This window comes from Carassius gibelio, chromosome A2 (genome assembly GCF_023724105.1).
Source record: "Carassius gibelio isolate Cgi1373 ecotype wild population from Czech Republic chromosome A2, carGib1.2-hapl.c, whole genome shotgun sequence".
Classification (NCBI taxonomy): domain Eukaryota; kingdom Metazoa; phylum Chordata; class Actinopteri; order Cypriniformes; family Cyprinidae; genus Carassius; species Carassius gibelio.
In genome coordinates this window covers 20,573,342-20,591,409 of record NC_068372.1, presented here as the reverse complement: position 1 = coordinate 20,591,409, position 18,068 = coordinate 20,573,342, and the positions used below count along the sequence as shown (strand labels likewise).

The window sequence follows — 18,068 nt, the reverse complement described above, 5'->3', positions numbered from 1 at the left end:
TAGTGTTTATATTCTTTTTCTGGCTTGAAACAAATGTAGAATGCAATATAGTATAATGCCATATAGTAGTGTTTTGTGTGTGTGTGTGTGTGTGTGTGTGTGTGTGTGTGTGTGTGTGTGTGTGTGTGTGTGAAATACAAAATATGTAATCTATAAGAAATGGTTTAGAGGCCAAATGGATCAGAGAAATGTAATAAATCTCATATTTACCCCTGATTATTTCAACACCCACCTTTAACCAGCACCAGTCCCAAATCACTGCTCTGGGACATGGCAGTTTATTGGAAAGGGAACATCATATCTCTAAACTGTCAGCCTCATGCAGGGAACTCAATAATCTGCCTCTCAAAAAAGTTATGTTTTATGTGACAGATGTTGCAATAAACTAGTAGAAATAACAACACAAACATCTTCTAACTTCATAAATGGGATAATAGGACAAGGCACAGATCACTTGTGGTTTATTTATTTTGTGTACATTCGGTCACTGCCACGAATACAGTCCTCGTAAAAGAAATAGCATTATTACCACAGCTTTTAAAATGAGGTGTCAGAACAGAAATCAAGCAAAAATGAGCCTGTGCTATTTATACGTGATTCATTTCTGATAGGTTTGTTTGTATTTCAGACTACATTAGCTGGTTCCATGCCTGCATGACAGTAATGTAAGTCTTGCAGTCTCAACATACTTTGGTTTCCAGACGTCTGAAGCAGAAAGTAATGAAAACATAGATGCTGTTTCAAATCATATAAAAATTTTGAATAGTGCATGATCATTGCATCTGCAGGTGCGTGCAAGTGTGCACTACACAGTGCCCAATGTTAACGTTTCTCTAAACGCAATTGTACTTGTGTATTGTAGTTGCTAATATGCTCACTGTGCTATTTATAACCATGCCCAAAAAGGTGTCTCAAAACAGCTTTCATTAGGGAATATCCCTACCCTTAGCAAGTCAAAACTAGTTTTTACCAACTCATTTTACTTTAACAAATGGATGTTAAATGGTTAGTTAACATAAGAATAATAATAGACAGTTTTTTAATCATATAAAGCTTGCAGGCTAAATAGCCTCCACTTTCTTCCGCAGGTGTGGTTCAAATATCTGCGGAGTTCATCCATTGTATAAATAAGGATGTCAGATGACCCTATTTTTGAACCCTTTCCTCAGTTAATCCCCTCGTCGGGCTGGCAGTTGCGCACATGGGAACACGTTGCCAAGCGGTTGCCTTCCCAATAACCTGCATCCTGACCATCATGACAGCGACATTTAGTACAGGAGTCGACCCACACTGGCTCTCCTCCAGGGATCACTTGGGTCCTAGAGGCATTCACGTAACAGTTTGGCCCTGGAACCACAAAGAGAGAGATGATTAATGAAGCCCATTGTCTGTAGTTAAAGGTGAAGGGTATTCATTTTTTAAAATTACAATATTTGTACCTATCCCATCTTAATATACAGAGACAACTACATGTAAGCCACGCACAGGTTGTAAACACTGTGGCACTATTACTTACTGTGTTGCAATGGTGTTCTGGGTGTTGCTAAGTGTTTGCTTACTAGTCCAAGTGAGAAAAGCCTCTCAAGTCTCTAAATTCATGATGCTTAGAAAAGTAACAGAACTCTCTCCTAAAAAATCTGCACAACTTGCTGTTTCATTCATGTGAGTAGCACAAACTGTGCTGGACAAATAATGCACTGAATATAAAAACTTAAGTTAAGGAGCTTTTGAAAAACCTGAGCAAGCTCCACTAATTAGGAAGCCTTGGAGTGTAGATAATGGCACGTTGCTTTTTCTATGGAGTGTTTAACTTTCAAGATAAGGTTTTACTTTAATTTTTAGATTAACAGAAAACTTCATTTAACATTTTCTCCCCACAGAGGCAATTTTTATCAAAAAAAATAAATAAAATTGAGCAGCTTACCATTTATCACATTGGTGAAGTATATATGCTTTGATTTATGTGTGTTGTTTTGGCTGCCTACGTGTGTGCCTTATCTTTGCTCTCAGTAAACACGGTAATTACCTGCACCTTCATACCTCACAGTATACAGAGAAAGCAATAAGGCAGAAGCTCAACTCATTAGAAGCCTTATCTTATTTCATGTGCAGAAACTGGCCTAGCACATGGCCCGGCATCTGAACCACCCCATCTGTTATTGAATGAATTATATAAAGATATTGCATTCAGAATCATTACTGGAGACCAAACACATCCTCTGCGTATGTGTTGAGGTTATGAGAATGTCATAATGTATGAGTCAAGACTTGGGCAATTACAGTATATAGAAGTGTAATAAGCCTTACACGTATGACACTGCTTTGTTTTTCAGTTCTGAAAAACTTACCATCCTTGCACTGAGGGCAGCATTTCCCTTTCTGATAGATTGGATTAACACATGGTGGAGGGGCACAGTCTGCTACCTGACAGCGGGCGATGCCGTCGCTGTGACAGGTGCACTGCTCACAGGCTGACGGCTGTAAATCAAATGCAAATCATCAGTTGAAAATAGGTTATCAAATGATGCAATTCCATCAAAATACGTGTAATACTCTATTCTTTCAGATGGCCTTTAAAACAGAACCAGCAGGGGTATCAAATTGCATGCTTGCATATACCAACATTTGATGTGAAATTCCAACATTGCATTTTAATGCCCTACAATTTGAAGAATGTGATCAAATTCCACTCCCACACTGCTGTTTAAGTAGGAGCTGCATTACCACCTGTGGCCCGGTGCTGGAGGTTGTGTTAAATGGACTGGAAGAAGATGATGTCAGCTCAGGCAAAGTGTATTCCTTGGAGTCTGTCAGAAGGCTTCCGTTTTCCCCTCAGGGATTCCCTATTAGCCATAATAACCAAATCAGGGAGATAATGAAGCACATATAAGCCCTGCTTCTTCCAAGCCTGTGCCACCAGGGATATTTCATTCTTCAGTTCCCTTAAACAGAGTATTATATTGATTTCAGCCCAGTGTACATCACATTTGTGATTCACCTTTCCTCAGAGCAAAAGAATCCCACTTAAATACGTTCATAAAAGGGTATGGAAGGATTTGGATCCAAATAAACAATTGTGTTTCAGAAGTAAAGAGCTGCTTTTGTTCCGACTTAAAAAAGGTGCATTCAACCAAAAATAGGAATCTTAACCTTTATGTAGAATGTAGCCTATCTATTTATTTGCTTACCATGATAAAGTTTTATTGTCATATGGATTGCAAGTAACAAATAGTCAACAACTTGACAAGAAAACACTAGTTTTGCTGATAAAAAAAATTATTTGGTGTACTTAGACCTCACTAGAAGCGACTGTTCCTATGAACAAAGATTACTGCAGTGCTATTTTGAATCTTTTTCATTGACAATCGTTTTCTCTTTTGAATTGCGTGACATAGAGCTGGACCTACTGAACTGTGTGCTGTTTTAAATGTAAACGAGAGTCAGCCGAGACTCCAAATTTGCTTACCTACAGATTACTCTGCAGGTCCTTGTCTATGTAGATTAATTTCATTAAAAGAATAAGGATGTTTTGGTTGACTCAGTGTTTTAAAGAATCGGTTCAGTGAACTATTTAATGACACTCTCGCTCATTATACAATCTCATGTTGCCACCTACTGGCATTAAGATGTAACCTGCCCAAAAAGTCACAAATTAATCTGAAATCAGAAAAGCTGCACCACAAATTGAGACGTAATTAATTGTATCATTAACCACGTGACGGCGCTAAATATTTTTACTGTCCTTTTGGGACCAAAACCAAAAACTTGAAACAATGTCTCCGCCTAGGGAAACCATAAAGCAACTGAAACCATAGAAAAGCTTATGGAGTTACGGAGCAAACCTTGAAAAGAAAAAATTGCCCGTTCACGCATCTTTACGCATGTTATCGCCAATAGATTTACGACGTATCTTCAAACCATAAAAAGCATTAGGCTAGTCTAAGGATAAATAGATTTATTTTGTCACTGTGGTGTTTAATTTCACATTAACGGTGTAAACTGCAGTGTTTAAACTGCAAGCAATTCGGCATAAAGTTCTGAGTTAAATTATATAGGAGAGCAATATTAAAACGAAAGACATAAGACATTGTAGAATAGGCTACTTTCATTCTTTCTTTTTGTGGTCCTTGTATGCAGACTCTTACAGACACACCGAACATTAGGCTACCTGAAATTGCTGGCCCAGTTCGTAGACTTCTCCCCCGTACTCACAGCCGATCTTCTCGCACCTCGGGCAGCAGTCTGTCGGGTAATGGCTGACATGGATGCAGGCGGCAGGCAGTGACGTGCACTCAGTCCGCGCGCAAGCAGACCCTTCTGCTGTACATTCGCACTGGGTGCAATGATCTGAGTCTAAAAAGTACCATTCGCCCACATAATAAATACTGCCGTTCGCCTCACAGGTTATCTCCTGTTGTCCAGCGACCGAAAAAGCCAAAGCACACTGGCCGCAGACCACTAGGGTAAGCCAGCCATGAAGAAAACTCACCGGGGAGCGCCAGAGTACAGCCATGCCCATCACCAAAAACTTCTCAGTGCCAAATCAAGACTTGCAAATGGAGCATAAATACGAATTATTGTGTTATTTTCAAAAACTGGCTATTACATGCGTCTGTTTAACTAAATTAGGCTACATAAAGTTTAACATTCGCTTTCATGGTAAGAATAAAGGGCTGTGCACGCTTTGAAGCACAAGAAAGTTTTACGCCTCCTGGGTTATGTTTCAATTTACACGTGACAACCGAATTCCAGAATGTTGATGGTGTGTTTATGAGGCATCCGCTTTCATTCCAGCTTTGTGTCTTTTGAGAGAGAAAAAAGTGTACATCCACAATATGCCATTTAATACTGTTCATTGTTCCATCTTAATTCTTGCTATTAGACTGGGACTTCAGAAATGCAAACTAGCGTGACCCAGGAACACCAAATATATGATTTATTTATTTAATGTTGAAACATAAAAAAGAAGAAAAAAAAAAAGATTTCATTTTTAATAGTTCTGCCAATCGCAATGGACACGTGTTTTGAGCATTCGAATAATTATGAATTTGTTCGTATTTCAAGAAAACTTGCATAGGCTAGCCTATTGCAAAATCCTTGTACATGCAGACATCAAGGTCCAACACATATTACATTTTAATATAATCCAATCACTGGAAGAAGAAGAAGACGGAGAAGAAGAAAAGGTGATGTACATACGTAATGTAATGGGTTAATAAAGATCACTATCACGAGTCCTGCTGCCAATCATTTGAGTGCTCGAGCCTGTCTCCATAGGAACATGAATGTTTACAGGAAGCCACGATTGTTCCGGTGAGTGTCCGCCCGTGGTGAATGTGCTTGTTCTGAAACTATTGTATGTGCTTGTAAACATGTATGCCATTTTAAATCTTAGTCAAATCACCCTTGTTTCATCATCCTAAACTTTTAAAGCAACCAAATATTAGTTTAAAGTTTTATTGCAAAAGCTCATTAATCAGGTCATAATTGTTCTTTCCCTACGGTGTATCGGAGAATTTAAATGCTGCATGAGTTTTCAAACGCATGTTGGTCTATATTTATTTATATATGTAACGTTATTTTTTTATTGTATGGACACGCCGAATGCACGCCTGTGATGAGCTATTTGTGCTCAGCTCAGAAAGTAGCTGCTTTTTATGGACAATTTCCAACGCCAACAATCTGTGTGGAATAAAGTGAAGGAACATGTTCCCTGCTCTGAGCTTCCTGAGATCCGAGCTGTACTTGGAGAAACATTGATTGATTCTTACACCGAGTTATCAGAGGTAAATCATATTTATGCATCAGACTGCAACATGCAAGACACAACAGAAGTACTAGCTGGAAGTATGTATAATGGTAGGCATTAAAATAAATTTGCTTAATGTTTAGATAATGTTAGGCCCATACAATTTTGTGCTCTGCATTCACGTGTTTTGTAATTTTATGGACTGAATTTGTAAAGTTCTCCATGAACAAGTAAGCTAGTATGCACCTCTATGCAACTCTAAACCGGTTTTGATTTACAGATCCCCTGAGTGCGTTATCTCACAGAGCCAAAGTGCATGGAATGCAAACTTTACTTGTTTCATATACAGCTCTTTCAAAGAAAAAAATATTTTACAAACTGCATAGGCCATCACTACAGTCAAACAGCGATGTGCATAAGGAAATAGTGGGTGGAAACTTTTCTATGGCGTAAGTGACGTAAGTGATTCCTCCTTCCTCTGAACACTAGTTAGGATTTATGACCTTCTGTTTAAAACCCCCTCTGCTGTTCATGGATACACCAGATAGGCCTACTTGTGAGGATTTTTTTTTTTTTTTTGACATAGAGCAAGGAATTTTATGGCTACAAAAAATCAATGCAAATAATAATAGTGATCATGAGAATGAATTGTCTGAGCAATCGCAACCAAGGATACCAGGAGCTCATAAATTGTCAGTCTGGCAGTAAACAAACAGTTCTTACATTTTTCTCAGTGCAACCTATTTTGAATGCCAGTGAAGTTTATAAAAAACGAATATGATGCAAAACAAGGAACACAACTAAGAATCTTGTTTTTCTGTCTGTTTTCCTTCCTCCCAGAGCTTATCCCTGAGAACATTTATTCAGTAAAAAGATGAAAATCAATAAACAAGAAAAGAAAAAACTTTCTTTTGTATGAAAGTTTGCATTAGCTCATTTACATTTTCAAGCCTGAATCCTCACAGAAATGTCTCTCTGGTGGCTGGGCACATCAAACCTGATTCTGCAGAAGCTGCAGTGGAAATAAGAAGATGCTGGCCTGTGTTCAGTTATTTAGGCTTAAAGTTGGTTTCATCCAGGCACAGCAGGATCAGAATTCTCAGGGAGCTGGTTTTACTCTGTCTTGCATTGCCTTTGACAAGCTTTGAAGTGTATTTTCAGAGTCCGAGGGAAACTTGAAAGTCCCAAGACAGGTGTGGAGATTGGTGATAGAGTGCAGTCATTGTTTACCAGTGCCGTGACAGGCTTTCATTTCCCTCTCTGTTTTTTCGCCTCGCGTGGGGTGGGAATAACACATGGATTTTCCCTAAAATATCCAGCTTCTTATGTACATTTCTCTTTAAGTCAGCAGAGATTAGAAAAAAACTTGTGATGGGATGTTAACCAACTGGCTGCATTTCTCTAGTTGTAGAACAGCTTGTAACAGGGATTTGGAAAGTGCATTTCATACAAAGCTGAGCCAAACAGCACTCTCCTGTAACACTATCCTCTGCTGACCTCTTCTAGGTGGAGATGTGGGAGAAGATTTGGCAGGAGCTCCGTTACTCAGAGAAGGGTAACAGGCCAGAAGCCCCCATGTTCCCTCTGGCTGACCCCCCAGCTGTTAAAGAGTTGCTAAAAGCAGAGATTCAGTTGTTGCTGCTCACACTGAAAGAGAAAGCTGCCAGGCAGGGCAGGTGAGAGAGATACAGCATTATAACATTACTGTTTATACTCTACTGTTATACTGACAGGCATCAAGCCTCAAACATTAACATTTCAAATTTATTAAAGCTAATAACATTAACTCTTATCATTCTGTGAAAACTAAAATAAATCTGTTTTAAATGTTACAAGTTAAATCAAGGATTGTAATGTTATGTGCTGTATGGCAAATTGTTATATTTCTATATATAATGATTTGTATATTCATGAAAGATTATTCAACAGTGTTAATCAATTTTTCTAAAGACTTCAAATGAGCATTGGATGACGGTGAAGGTCATCTACAAAAACAGAGGAAATGACCATCCATAATTTAATATCCAATATCAATAGAAACTGATCAATTTAAAAATTGACCAAAAACATCTATTTTACCAAAACATCATGCCTCCCTAGACCCTACAATACAGTCATGGTTTTATGTAACTATATTCATTATAATATTAACTCTAACTTGTAGTCATTTTTACAACTAGCATTTTCAATAGATTCCAAATAAAATATTCTCCTTGAAAATTTTCAATTAATTATTAAGCCCCTTTTACAGATCCCATTTTATAATTGCTTTCCCTCACTTGATGAATGAATGTTCTGACCTTAAAGAATACCCCAAGTTTTATTTTCAGCAGACTGGGAGTCAGTTCATAGGTTAGGGCTTTGCATTTGTAAAGTAGCATTGCTTTAAAGAATGCTTGCTCATTGACTGTTAGGTCTAACGAACAGGCATAGGAGCACATCACTAGTTTCAGTAAAATGAAGTGAATCAGTTACAGTACGTCAGCAGTAAAGACTATGCTTGGTTTGCTTGACAGGTAATGTTCTATTTGCCTTGTAGCAATTTGATTACATTTCAATTTGTTGCCCAGTGGCTTGTTCTTTGTTAATACACAAGATTGTGTGGTTCCTTTTCTAATATAACAATGCACTGGGATGAAGATATTTACAGGTACCAGTCAGGCAATCTTCTCTCAGCAACCAGCTAGACAGTGGGAGGAATGTTTTCTTTCGAAAGGTTTTAATGTATCACTGTATCACAAAGAACACGTTCTTTTACAAATAATTTACATATATACTTTGCTGAGGCTGTAGATTGCTTTTTTGGACAATTTATGCTTCTTATATTCCTTCATTCTTATTAGATAAAAAGCTCTCTTTTCAGCCATGGCTTATCAGGAGCAGGTGTTTGGCAAATACAAGTACAGACCAACAGAGAAAACACTCAAATTGCAAAACAAATTGGCTTTGTCACCCAGAAACAAATGTTGCATATGAGCGTTGGGGTGTAAACTTCAGCTTTTGTTTGTTTGTTACCAAATTTCTTTGGTGATGTCGTTTAGCTGTTTATCTGCTTTGAGAACAGATCTGGATTATACATCCCTTTCATATTGCAACAGGCTTGGAGATTTCCCGTTTGCTCGATGATAGCCAAAGCAGGAAACCGTTGACTCAATGGTGTTTTAATGCCTTAACATGGCCAAGAAAGCTTTTGAAAGGAATTGATTTAATAGATCTAGTTAGTGCCATTTTCCCCCTCTCTGCCGATAGCCTCCCCTCTCCTGTGTGGTCCTTGTCTGCGTGATTTGTTGTGGCTGTATGGAGTCAAGCTGCACCTGTTTCTTTATGCTAAGTCTCCGTTCAATGGCCATTGAAAGAGAACCTTAGTTCATGTGTGAACTGCGACCGGCTGAGACTTTAAAAGGAAGGTTCTTAAATCTCTAGAGAGTGATACCACAACAATCAGCGCAGGAAGGCTGGAAAGAGTAAGTGTGTGCACTGTGTTTTTCACATGTAGGTAATTTATCAGTGTAGATGGAGGAGCTTTTTGAAAGGGCCTCTTTTTTACTTCGATACACTGAGGGATTTTTCTTTTCTCCTCTTTTTGATGTGCCGGATCCTCTGTGCCATCTTTGTTGGCAGGAGTGGGTTTCCTCCCTCTTCTGTGAACACCGCTAAGCTGCTTACTGATCTGGGCCCACAATGTAGCCTCTGTTCCTGTCAGTAGATCCCCTCTATATGAGCAAAGCAGAGATGGGCGTCAGACCTCTGCTTGTATCACATGCATTCAGTCAGAGATGCTGTTAATGCCTTCTGGATCTTTTCATCAGGCTACAAAAGTCCCTCAAACATGTAAACTGTATCCTGTCAGTGCTAAAGAAGAAAGCAGGGAAGATGTGAGCAGGGGTGGGCTGAAAGTGATGCACAGCTTTACGGTCTGAATAATGACTGTGAGTGAGAATGCACCATCTGCTTGCTTCATCTTTGTTGTATTTCTGGCTATTCAGATGTTTTCCTAAAATATAGCTCTTCTGCCTCATATGTTTGTGTTAATAGTTTAAAAGGAAGTTCCCTGTTGTTTATGAAGGATTGAGTGGAAAAGGTAATGATGGCTAAACTGAAGCTGTCCGTCTGGAATTGTTAACAAATTTAAGCTTCAAATTAAGAAATATTTATTTAATGCATTTCCAAATGCAAACCTTTGTGTTTAGTTTACAATAACATTTCAAAGTGGACTTTAACATCAAGTCAGAACTTGATTTATGGTTAGATAGAGTTGAGTTGCCCTCATCCTCTTTTATGCATTCAGCAAGGCTGTTTTAATATTGTAGCAAGGACTCTCTCTCTCTCTCTCTCTCTCTCTCATATCACATACATGTATTTAATATCAGTTCATAAATGCTCTGGACAAAGCAAGAATCTGTACAATAATAATTCTGTATTTCATTTAATTTTATTTAGCAAAGACACATTAAAATAGATCAAAAGTGACAACTAATACATTTATTACAAAAAAAAAAAATCATATGAATGGTGCTCATAAAAAATAGAAAATGTTTTAAACAGCACAACTGTTTTCAAAACTGATAATAAAAAGTGATATTTCTTGAGGACCAGACCAGCATATTAGAATGATTAAACAGTTAGTTCAAATTTTATTTTATAATATTTCATAATTTTGAAGTTTTTACTGTTTTTTAGATCAAATAGCAACCCAGACTTCAAAAAGTGTGTATTTATCTTCATTTATTATTATTTCTTTAGGCATTTTACCCCAAACTGTTTTCTTATAATAGAGTACTTTCACTTGTTCTGTTTATTGTATAGTAGTACTTTTTTAGGGCCAGAGGCCGAGGTTTATTATGCGCTATGAATTGCCTGCCTTTCTCCAGTACAGTACAGTACAGTACAACAAATTCTGTCTTTTGAATTGACCAATGGAGTCTTGAATGAATAATGTTGTGTCTTCCATGAAATTCTGAACTCTTTAAAGTAAGTAAAACCAAATTGCTAAATCAAAATTTCCCAGCTTAATGTGTGGGACCCTTGTTGCTCCATCAATAAGGCTTAAATACCCAATCAATGCCACTAAACCAGAAATGTGTTTCTCCTAACATTGTTCTGGCTATAATTTAGTTTTTATTTATTTATTTATTATTTTTAGTGCACTCTTAAAAAATAAAAAAAACAATACTATGAAGAAAGAGACTCAGATAGTTTCTCTATTTAATGAGACACCTGAACTATTTTGCTTTTCACACGCTTCATGAGAAAGACTTAACAGTACATTTATTTAAGTTTCTGTTTTATAGGTTTAACAAGGCAAAATGTCTCTGTTTGGGAGTCACTATGGTAGACAATCACAGTGAAACTTTGCTAGAACTGTCCACTTTCACCATTCTGCCATTCTCACTGTCAGTAAATGTGTCTCAGGGAGGAAAAGGAGGTCATGGCCCAGTACAATTCTAGTGTGGTAAGTTACACACTGGGCAGCAGTAGCACACAGAGACAGGGAAGTGTCCAGGCAGCTGGTGTGAAATGAAATCACCCTCCAGACAGCCATCAAGTCTGAGTGAGATTGGTAGCAGGTCAGTGTTTCAGAAATATATATCTGCGAGTGTACTTCTACATGAATAATATTTATAATATTGATTGGGTTAGTAAGTATTTTTTTTCCAGGTCCGTCTCCAGCCTCTCGACTGACTCCAGTTGTGAAGAAGAAATCAAGGCCTTAAGACACAAGTTAAACATCACCCATATAGATGAGGTTGTGACCCATCTCAGGTGAGGGCATGTCGTCTCTTTAGTCAGTGAGTGAACTCCACTCTTTGCACTCTTGAAGGGAACTTTGGGAAGGGACACTATTCGACAGATCGCTTTACATGAAAGTAAGGAACTGCTTTATGAAGTGGTCACTTCAAGAAAGTAATTTTGCTATCTTGTTGTCTTTGGTGGTACATCACGCTATATTTAAAAAATGTACTTATCATATAATTTTTTTAATCAGTAACCCAGACTTTATCAGCGGAAAATATTCCTTACATATTTACAGCCTTTAAAATAAATATTTATAAATTCATACTTACAAAATATATTTTATAGAATGCTGTTTAAAAGTTTGGGGTCGTAAGTTTTTTTAAATGTCTTTGAAAGAAGGCTCTCTGTCCCTTCAGAGAGCTCAATTCAAGTGCTCTGCCCTTAGGAGTGAGTAGGGTACAGTGATGCTCACGTTCAAATGGAAGTCATCCAGCATGTGAGTAAATGCTATTATAACTGAGGGTTGCTTTGAGCGTATTATAAAAACTATGAACATCACAGTAAAATGTCAGTCCTAATTCCATGCATACAACAAACGCAATTACTTTTTTATCAAGCAGATAATATTGGAATCATTTGTTTACACCTGAGGCCATGTACATAATGTAATGACTTTTTAGCCAGCAAGATTGTCCATTTGCAGTTTGATCCTGTTGTGCAGGAAAGTTAATATTGTGGAACACACATTCCTCAGGGTAGAATTCTCCCTCCTTTACTCAACATGTTCTCATGCTGACTGTGGATGCAGACCAGACACGCTCCTTCTTGTGCAAACATGCTGTTGTGAGAATAGAATGTTGCACTGCTTCACCGTCCTTGCTTTCTGCCTCTTTCCAAGATTGCTTATGCTCACACACACCTTCATCTAGGATTATATTACCTACTTGTGGTTCTGAATCGGCATCTACAATCTGATTTTGAGTAGGGGTACACAATAAATATCGGCTGATAATTAATGTGCTTGTTAATTGACAAGCTGCACAAATTCACGTTCATTAACAGCGTGGAATTGCGCAGCTTGTCAGTTAACAACAGTTCTGTGTAATAACAGATGCTCTATGTGAAATCACTCACCTGATAGAATTTACCGCTGATTAGAGAACCGCCTTACTGACGAGATGCACATTAATTATCGGCCAATATTTATCGTGCACCCCTAATTTTGTGTTGTTTGTAAGCTCATACATCTCTACCAGTCAAATGTTTGGACACACTTGACTGAACTGGTTTCTCTTCGTTTTAAAACGCTTTTCATCAGAAATCCTAGGCTTAAATGTTTCTATTTAATTTTGTTGACAAATATAAATTGGCTACAACATTATTTCATTTTAAATTTTCTTTTAAATTAATTCTTTCCATGAGGTTATAATGTATTTATAATTTTATGTCGTAAGGTATTATTTTAAAATATAAAATAATGGTATTTGTATTCATTCTATTTATATAAAGGAAAAGTCTGAATGTATTTATTATTTTAAATAAAATAATTAAATGTTTAAAATCAATAAATAATATTCAATATTTATTTATGCATTCATTCATTCATTCATGCATTTGTTCATTTGTTATTTGTCCATGCAAATACCATGTGCTTTAAATTACTAATATAACCCTCTCAAACTGCCTCAGTATAGTACATCTTATAAGGGAAGGGACTCTCTTGAAGTTCCTCTCTCACTCTCTCCTTAAGCCCATCTCTTTCAGTCCAGCCTTCCAGAGCTCTTCCCTTCTCCCCTTCAGATCCCTTGCACAACCCTTTACCCCTCTCCTTCTCTGCCAGGCATGAGTAGTACTCCTCCCAGCCTAGAGGAATGCAAACAGTAAGTCCTGCTCAGTGGGGCAGCAGGGTATTGAGATAGAGGGAGAAGAACTAAAGCGAGCAGTTCGATCTATCCCTCCATCAGGACAAAAGACCTCATTGTGAGCAAATGAATACCAGACCCCGACATATGTAGGATTCCTTGGCCTTAAAAAAAAGTAAAGGGAGTTAAGTGATTACAACTGTTATGTAAGAGAGAAGAAGTAGGCCAGTTTTCAGGTCCCCACTTATCTGGAAAAGAGTTCATGGTGCAGAGTCCAGGTTAAATTAAAACTGTTTTTACTTATTTAACTTGTTGAAGGGTTATTCAAGATGTCATGTTTTGTATAAAGTATTTAAATGCGAAACAGTCCCTGATTTCTTGGCAGTTTATAATGGCATAGACTGTAGATAGGTATTTATGGTTGCCGTTATTAAACATCATTTGAATCTTTTATTTAGTAACATTTAAAAAGCATGGCCTGTTTGATATATATATATATCCCTGTAAACTTAAAGTCTGTTGATTTAGAATATATATATATATATATATATATATATATATATATAGACTTACTTGATCGTTTACAAAAGTGAAAGTGAAAGTTGTGACATTTGCCAAGTATGGTTACCCATGCTCGGAATTGATGCTCTGCATTTAACCCATCCAAGTGCACACACACAGCAGTGAGAAGTGAACACACCGTGAACACACAACCGGAGCAGTGGGCAGCTATATATCCAGCGCCCGGGAAGCCATTGGGGGTTCAGTACCTTGCTCAAGGGCACTTCAGCCAAGGGTATTGAAGGTGGAAGAGAGCGCTGTTCATTCACTCCCTTCCACCTACAACTCCTGCCAGCACAGAGACTCGAACATCGACCTTCTGATAACTAGTCCGGCTCTCTAACCATTAGGCCACAGCTGCCCCAAAAGAAGGTCTTGTTTGATTGACAGGTCAGTCATAACCGAAGAATCTGAAGCACTGAAAAGAGATGTGCAGGTCCTGCAGGTAAGGACTAATTTTGCCAATAAATGCAGGTTTTGATTGCATCTAATAACATGTTTTGAATCCGATTCAGAAGATTTTAAATCTGAGTCTGATTCGGAATTTTATAACTAAAAAACAATCAAAATATTCCAAACATTTCTAGGCAAACAACACATCTGTCATGTGTGGTGTTTTGAGTTCATTAATATATTAGAGAATTTATTCAGACACACAGCAGTTTCACGTTTGGGGTGGACAGACAAATTACTTCTTGCTGGAAACTTGTCTCATCAAACTGGGCTGATCCTGAAGTTCCCCTTAATTGACAGGCACATTAGTGACATTGTCAAACCAGAGTGTTGCCTCTGGACTGGAATGTGTATGGTCACGTACCATTATATTTGAAGCTGAATTAAACAGATCCTCTGGCGTACATAGTTTATTCTAATTAGATTATGGGTCTTTGGGGAAAAGTCCATTTAATCTGAACACTGAATAATCAGAATATTAGTGTTAGCCAAGAATTTTATGTTTGATTTAGAACAGTTGTTCTCAACCAGTGGCCCAGCTCCCACTAGGAGTCTCAAAACAAAGGGGGGATATAAGTCTCAGGTGTCCCCAGAATGCTGCTCCAGGGTTCGCTCAGGCCCTCCATGATCCGAGGCCTGGGGTTCGGATGTGGAGCTTGAGACTAATGAGCAGCAGCAGACGGGCCTCACCTTATCTCTCCCTCTCTTGCCTGAGCACTCTCACACAGATTCCCTTACAGTTTGGGTCATCCTTTACCCTGTCAGCACTCACATAAGAGCTCAAATTTACACACGGCTTCAGCTTCATCGGGTCGCCCACTCCATGTCAGCAAAGGAGAGCTTCCCCCAATTCATGAGGGTGGGACAGACCTTCCAAACGTTTCTTTTTAGTTTTTGTCTGTGTTTTTATTGAATTCAAGTTTATTCAAGTTTCAGTCATTTTTGTACTTCAAATGTTTTGGCAGCTAGCTGAAATTATATATATATATATATATATATATATATATATATATATATATATATATATATATATATATATATATCTCTTTAGCTTTAGTTTTAGTTAGTGTTAATAACCCTGCTCATCTGACTCTTGGCCATACTGAGTGTGGAGGGCCTCTCTCTGCTCTTAGGTTTCAGTCATCGGCCTCATAACTGCGGCTTTGGTATTTCTTTTCCAGCTGGATTCTGGGGTTACTGCTGCTGCCCACAGACCACAGGGCTAAAATGAATAGTCTCTCATTCGCTGGCAGTGAGGGCGCTCTCCTCAGAGAGCTGAGCTCTGTTTGTTTTTGTTCATTTTAAAAAGATGAGTGTTTAATGTATGCGCTGGACAGTAAGCATGACTCTACAAGATATAGCAGTGACTCAGAGCAAATAAACGGAGGCAGCAGGCAGATTGGTTTAATAATAGTACTCCTCTGCCATATAACATGTGGGCTAATGGAGATCCATGGCTTTGCAGCGAAAGCATGTGGTTTGGAGTCCGGTTTTAAGAGCTCAGTCTCAGTGGAGCAGTGCTGTGTATTCATTATGCAGGCTCTGGATCTGCTTCAACAACACACTATTATAATAAAGCCTGAGAGATAAAATCGTTTCATGGTAAATCTGTCACTTTTTCAATTCTGAATCTGATTTCAAAAGTCACGGAAACTCTAGAACATTTTGTGCTTTCATGTTTTAATCAAACAAGAATTTTTACAATTACTGATGCAATACTGATTTGGACTCAGTAAGATTTTTTAATGTCAAAAGAAGTTAATTATGCTCACAAAGGCTGCATTTATTTGTTCAAAAATACAATATAAGCAGTCATTTGTGAAATATTTCACTTTTTGGTGAAATAATGTTTCTGTTTTGGAATATTTTAAAATGTCCTTTATTCCTGTGATGGTTAAGCTGAACAGTCATTACGCCAGTCATTAGTGTCACATGATTCTTCAGAATTGTTCTAATATTCTGATTTGCTGCTAAGGAAACATTTCAGATTATTGTCAATTTGAAAATTGTGGTCCTGCTTAGTACTGTATTTTAGGAATTCTTGATCAATGTTTCCAGGATTCTTCGATAAATAGAAAATGTCCCTGCTGATTAAAAATAATTTCTTAAAAATAAAAAATAAAAAGTGTTAAAAGGTGTTTGACAGTTTGCTGGTCTTGCAGGGTGGTCTGATGGTTTTAGAAGGGATTTTTTTTTTTTTCACCAGGTCAGACTGGGAGACTAAATTAGTGCTCCGCTAAACCCCAGCTAGGTCAGGCTGCGAGACCCTAAACCAGCAAAACAAGGCCAGCAAACTCTGCCTTAAAACTTAGTGGAGAAAATGAAAGTTTCATGGTGGGAGCTGAAATCCTTTAACTTGTTGTGATGTGTTTTGTCACAGGAAAACCTTGAGACTGGGAGAGCCAGAGCCCAGACAGAATCTTTATCTCCTGAACCCACCATAGCAGGTATGTGGTTATTAATTCAGTTTCCTTACAATTCTGTCTCAGACAAAAGCCTACTGACCAACTGAACTAAAACAAGACTACATAGTTCTGAGCAGTGTATGTCCATACATCATACTCAACTTGTGCCCTGTTTTTTTTTTCATTTGTTGAGCCATCTTACTGCATATTTGTTTTCTTAATGTAAATTACATTACATAATAATGACCATTAAAGCATCATATTATAAATCTTTGAACTCTAGTCTCCAGATGTGGAGTGGCCTTTTGAATTGTGTATCACCACCATCTAGTGGTTCACCACGGAAGCACGCACTTCCTGTTTGTTTTTTAACTCTTTGGGCTGATTAAAAAAAAAAAAAAACTGTCAACCATGTGTGTGATGTGCAGATTTGTATTTTTATTTTTGGATTGTATATACAAGAAATCTTTCATCCAAAAACTTAAGATAAATCAATAATTTTGCAATCGCTAAGAAAAATTATTTTACAACCATTTTCATAACTAAATTAAGAACTTGTCAGTGAGCAAGATTACAATCTTCAGTCTACAAAGGTCAGTTTTCTCAGACCAGAATGCTTTTTAATGGGAGTAATAAAGCAGAATTCTTTCTCTTTCTTTTTAATAGAATTGATTTTTTCCCCCAAGGTAATCATAAAAAAGTTTTGTGGTTGGAGCAGACTACCTATTTCTGATTTCTTGTTTTCTCTGTTGGATTCAGAGCTCAAAGTGGAACGGAGTCTCATTCAGAGGGATCTGAATGAGCAGAGTTTAATAAGCTGCTCCCACAACACAAATAATCAGAGTGCCAGAAACCCCAAAATCCATGCAAGGTCAGATCACCTTTCTAGAATAAGTCTTTGTATGTATCTGATCCCTATAATATATAATAGATCCATATACATCTATGTGTGTGTGTGTGTGTGTGTGTGTGAGAATCATGACAACTCTCGAAAGTGAATTTAACCAGCATTTATTAGTAAACATGGGATGTGCATAGGCTTGGTCTTGGCGGACTAGATCTGCAGATACATCTGAAATGCACATGAAGTGGTGACTTGAATTCAAAATGATGCAAGGAAAATGGGGAGAAGCAGATCTAGGCAGGTGGTGCTGGGGAAGGTGGAGGGTTAGTGAAATCCCAAGGCACGCTGCCAATTAGTACAAGTCCGGAATAGATAGGTTACTTAGATAGAAACGAGCAAATGATTGGATTAGCAATCAACTTTAAGTAAACCAATCAGCTGGACGGAAGAGTGGGCGG

At 37.8% G+C, this 18,068-nt stretch overlaps 1 protein-coding gene and 1 pseudogene across 1 annotated transcript; one reads left to right on the top strand and one right to left on the bottom strand.

The window, feature by feature from the left end:
• Positions 1 to 444: 444 nt before the first annotated feature.
• On the bottom strand, positions 445 to 4,719 carry LOC128030778 (von Willebrand factor C domain-containing protein 2-like). The gene is made up of 3 exons (XM_052618739.1): positions 4,169 to 4,719; positions 2,349 to 2,478; positions 445 to 1,347 (listed from the first exon to the last, which is right to left on the bottom strand). The coding sequence occupies exons 1-3, from the start codon at positions 4,517 to 4,519 to the stop codon at positions 1,166 to 1,168; spliced, it is 663 nt and encodes a 220-aa protein (XP_052474699.1). The 5' UTR covers positions 4,520 to 4,719; the 3' UTR covers positions 445 to 1,165.
• Positions 4,720 to 5,216: 497 nt separating this feature from the next.
• Positions 5,217 to 17,063, top strand: LOC128023579 (coiled-coil domain-containing protein 24-like; annotated as a pseudogene).
• The last annotated feature ends 1,005 nt before the right edge of the window (positions 17,064 to 18,068 follow it).

Coding starts and splice junctions, on each gene's coding strand:
- LOC128030778 (XM_052618739.1), bottom strand. CDS start 4,519: ATGGGCATGGCTGTACTCTGGCGCTCCCCGGTGAGTTTTCTTCATGGC. Junction 2,479..4,168: donor AACTGGGCCAGCAATTTCAG/GTAGCCTAATGT, acceptor TTTGATTTACAG/CCGTCAGCCTGTGAGCAGTG. Junction 1,348..2,348: donor CTGCCCTCAGTGCAAGGATG/GTAAGTTTTTCA, acceptor TTGTGGTTCCAG/GGCCAAACTGTTACGTGAAT.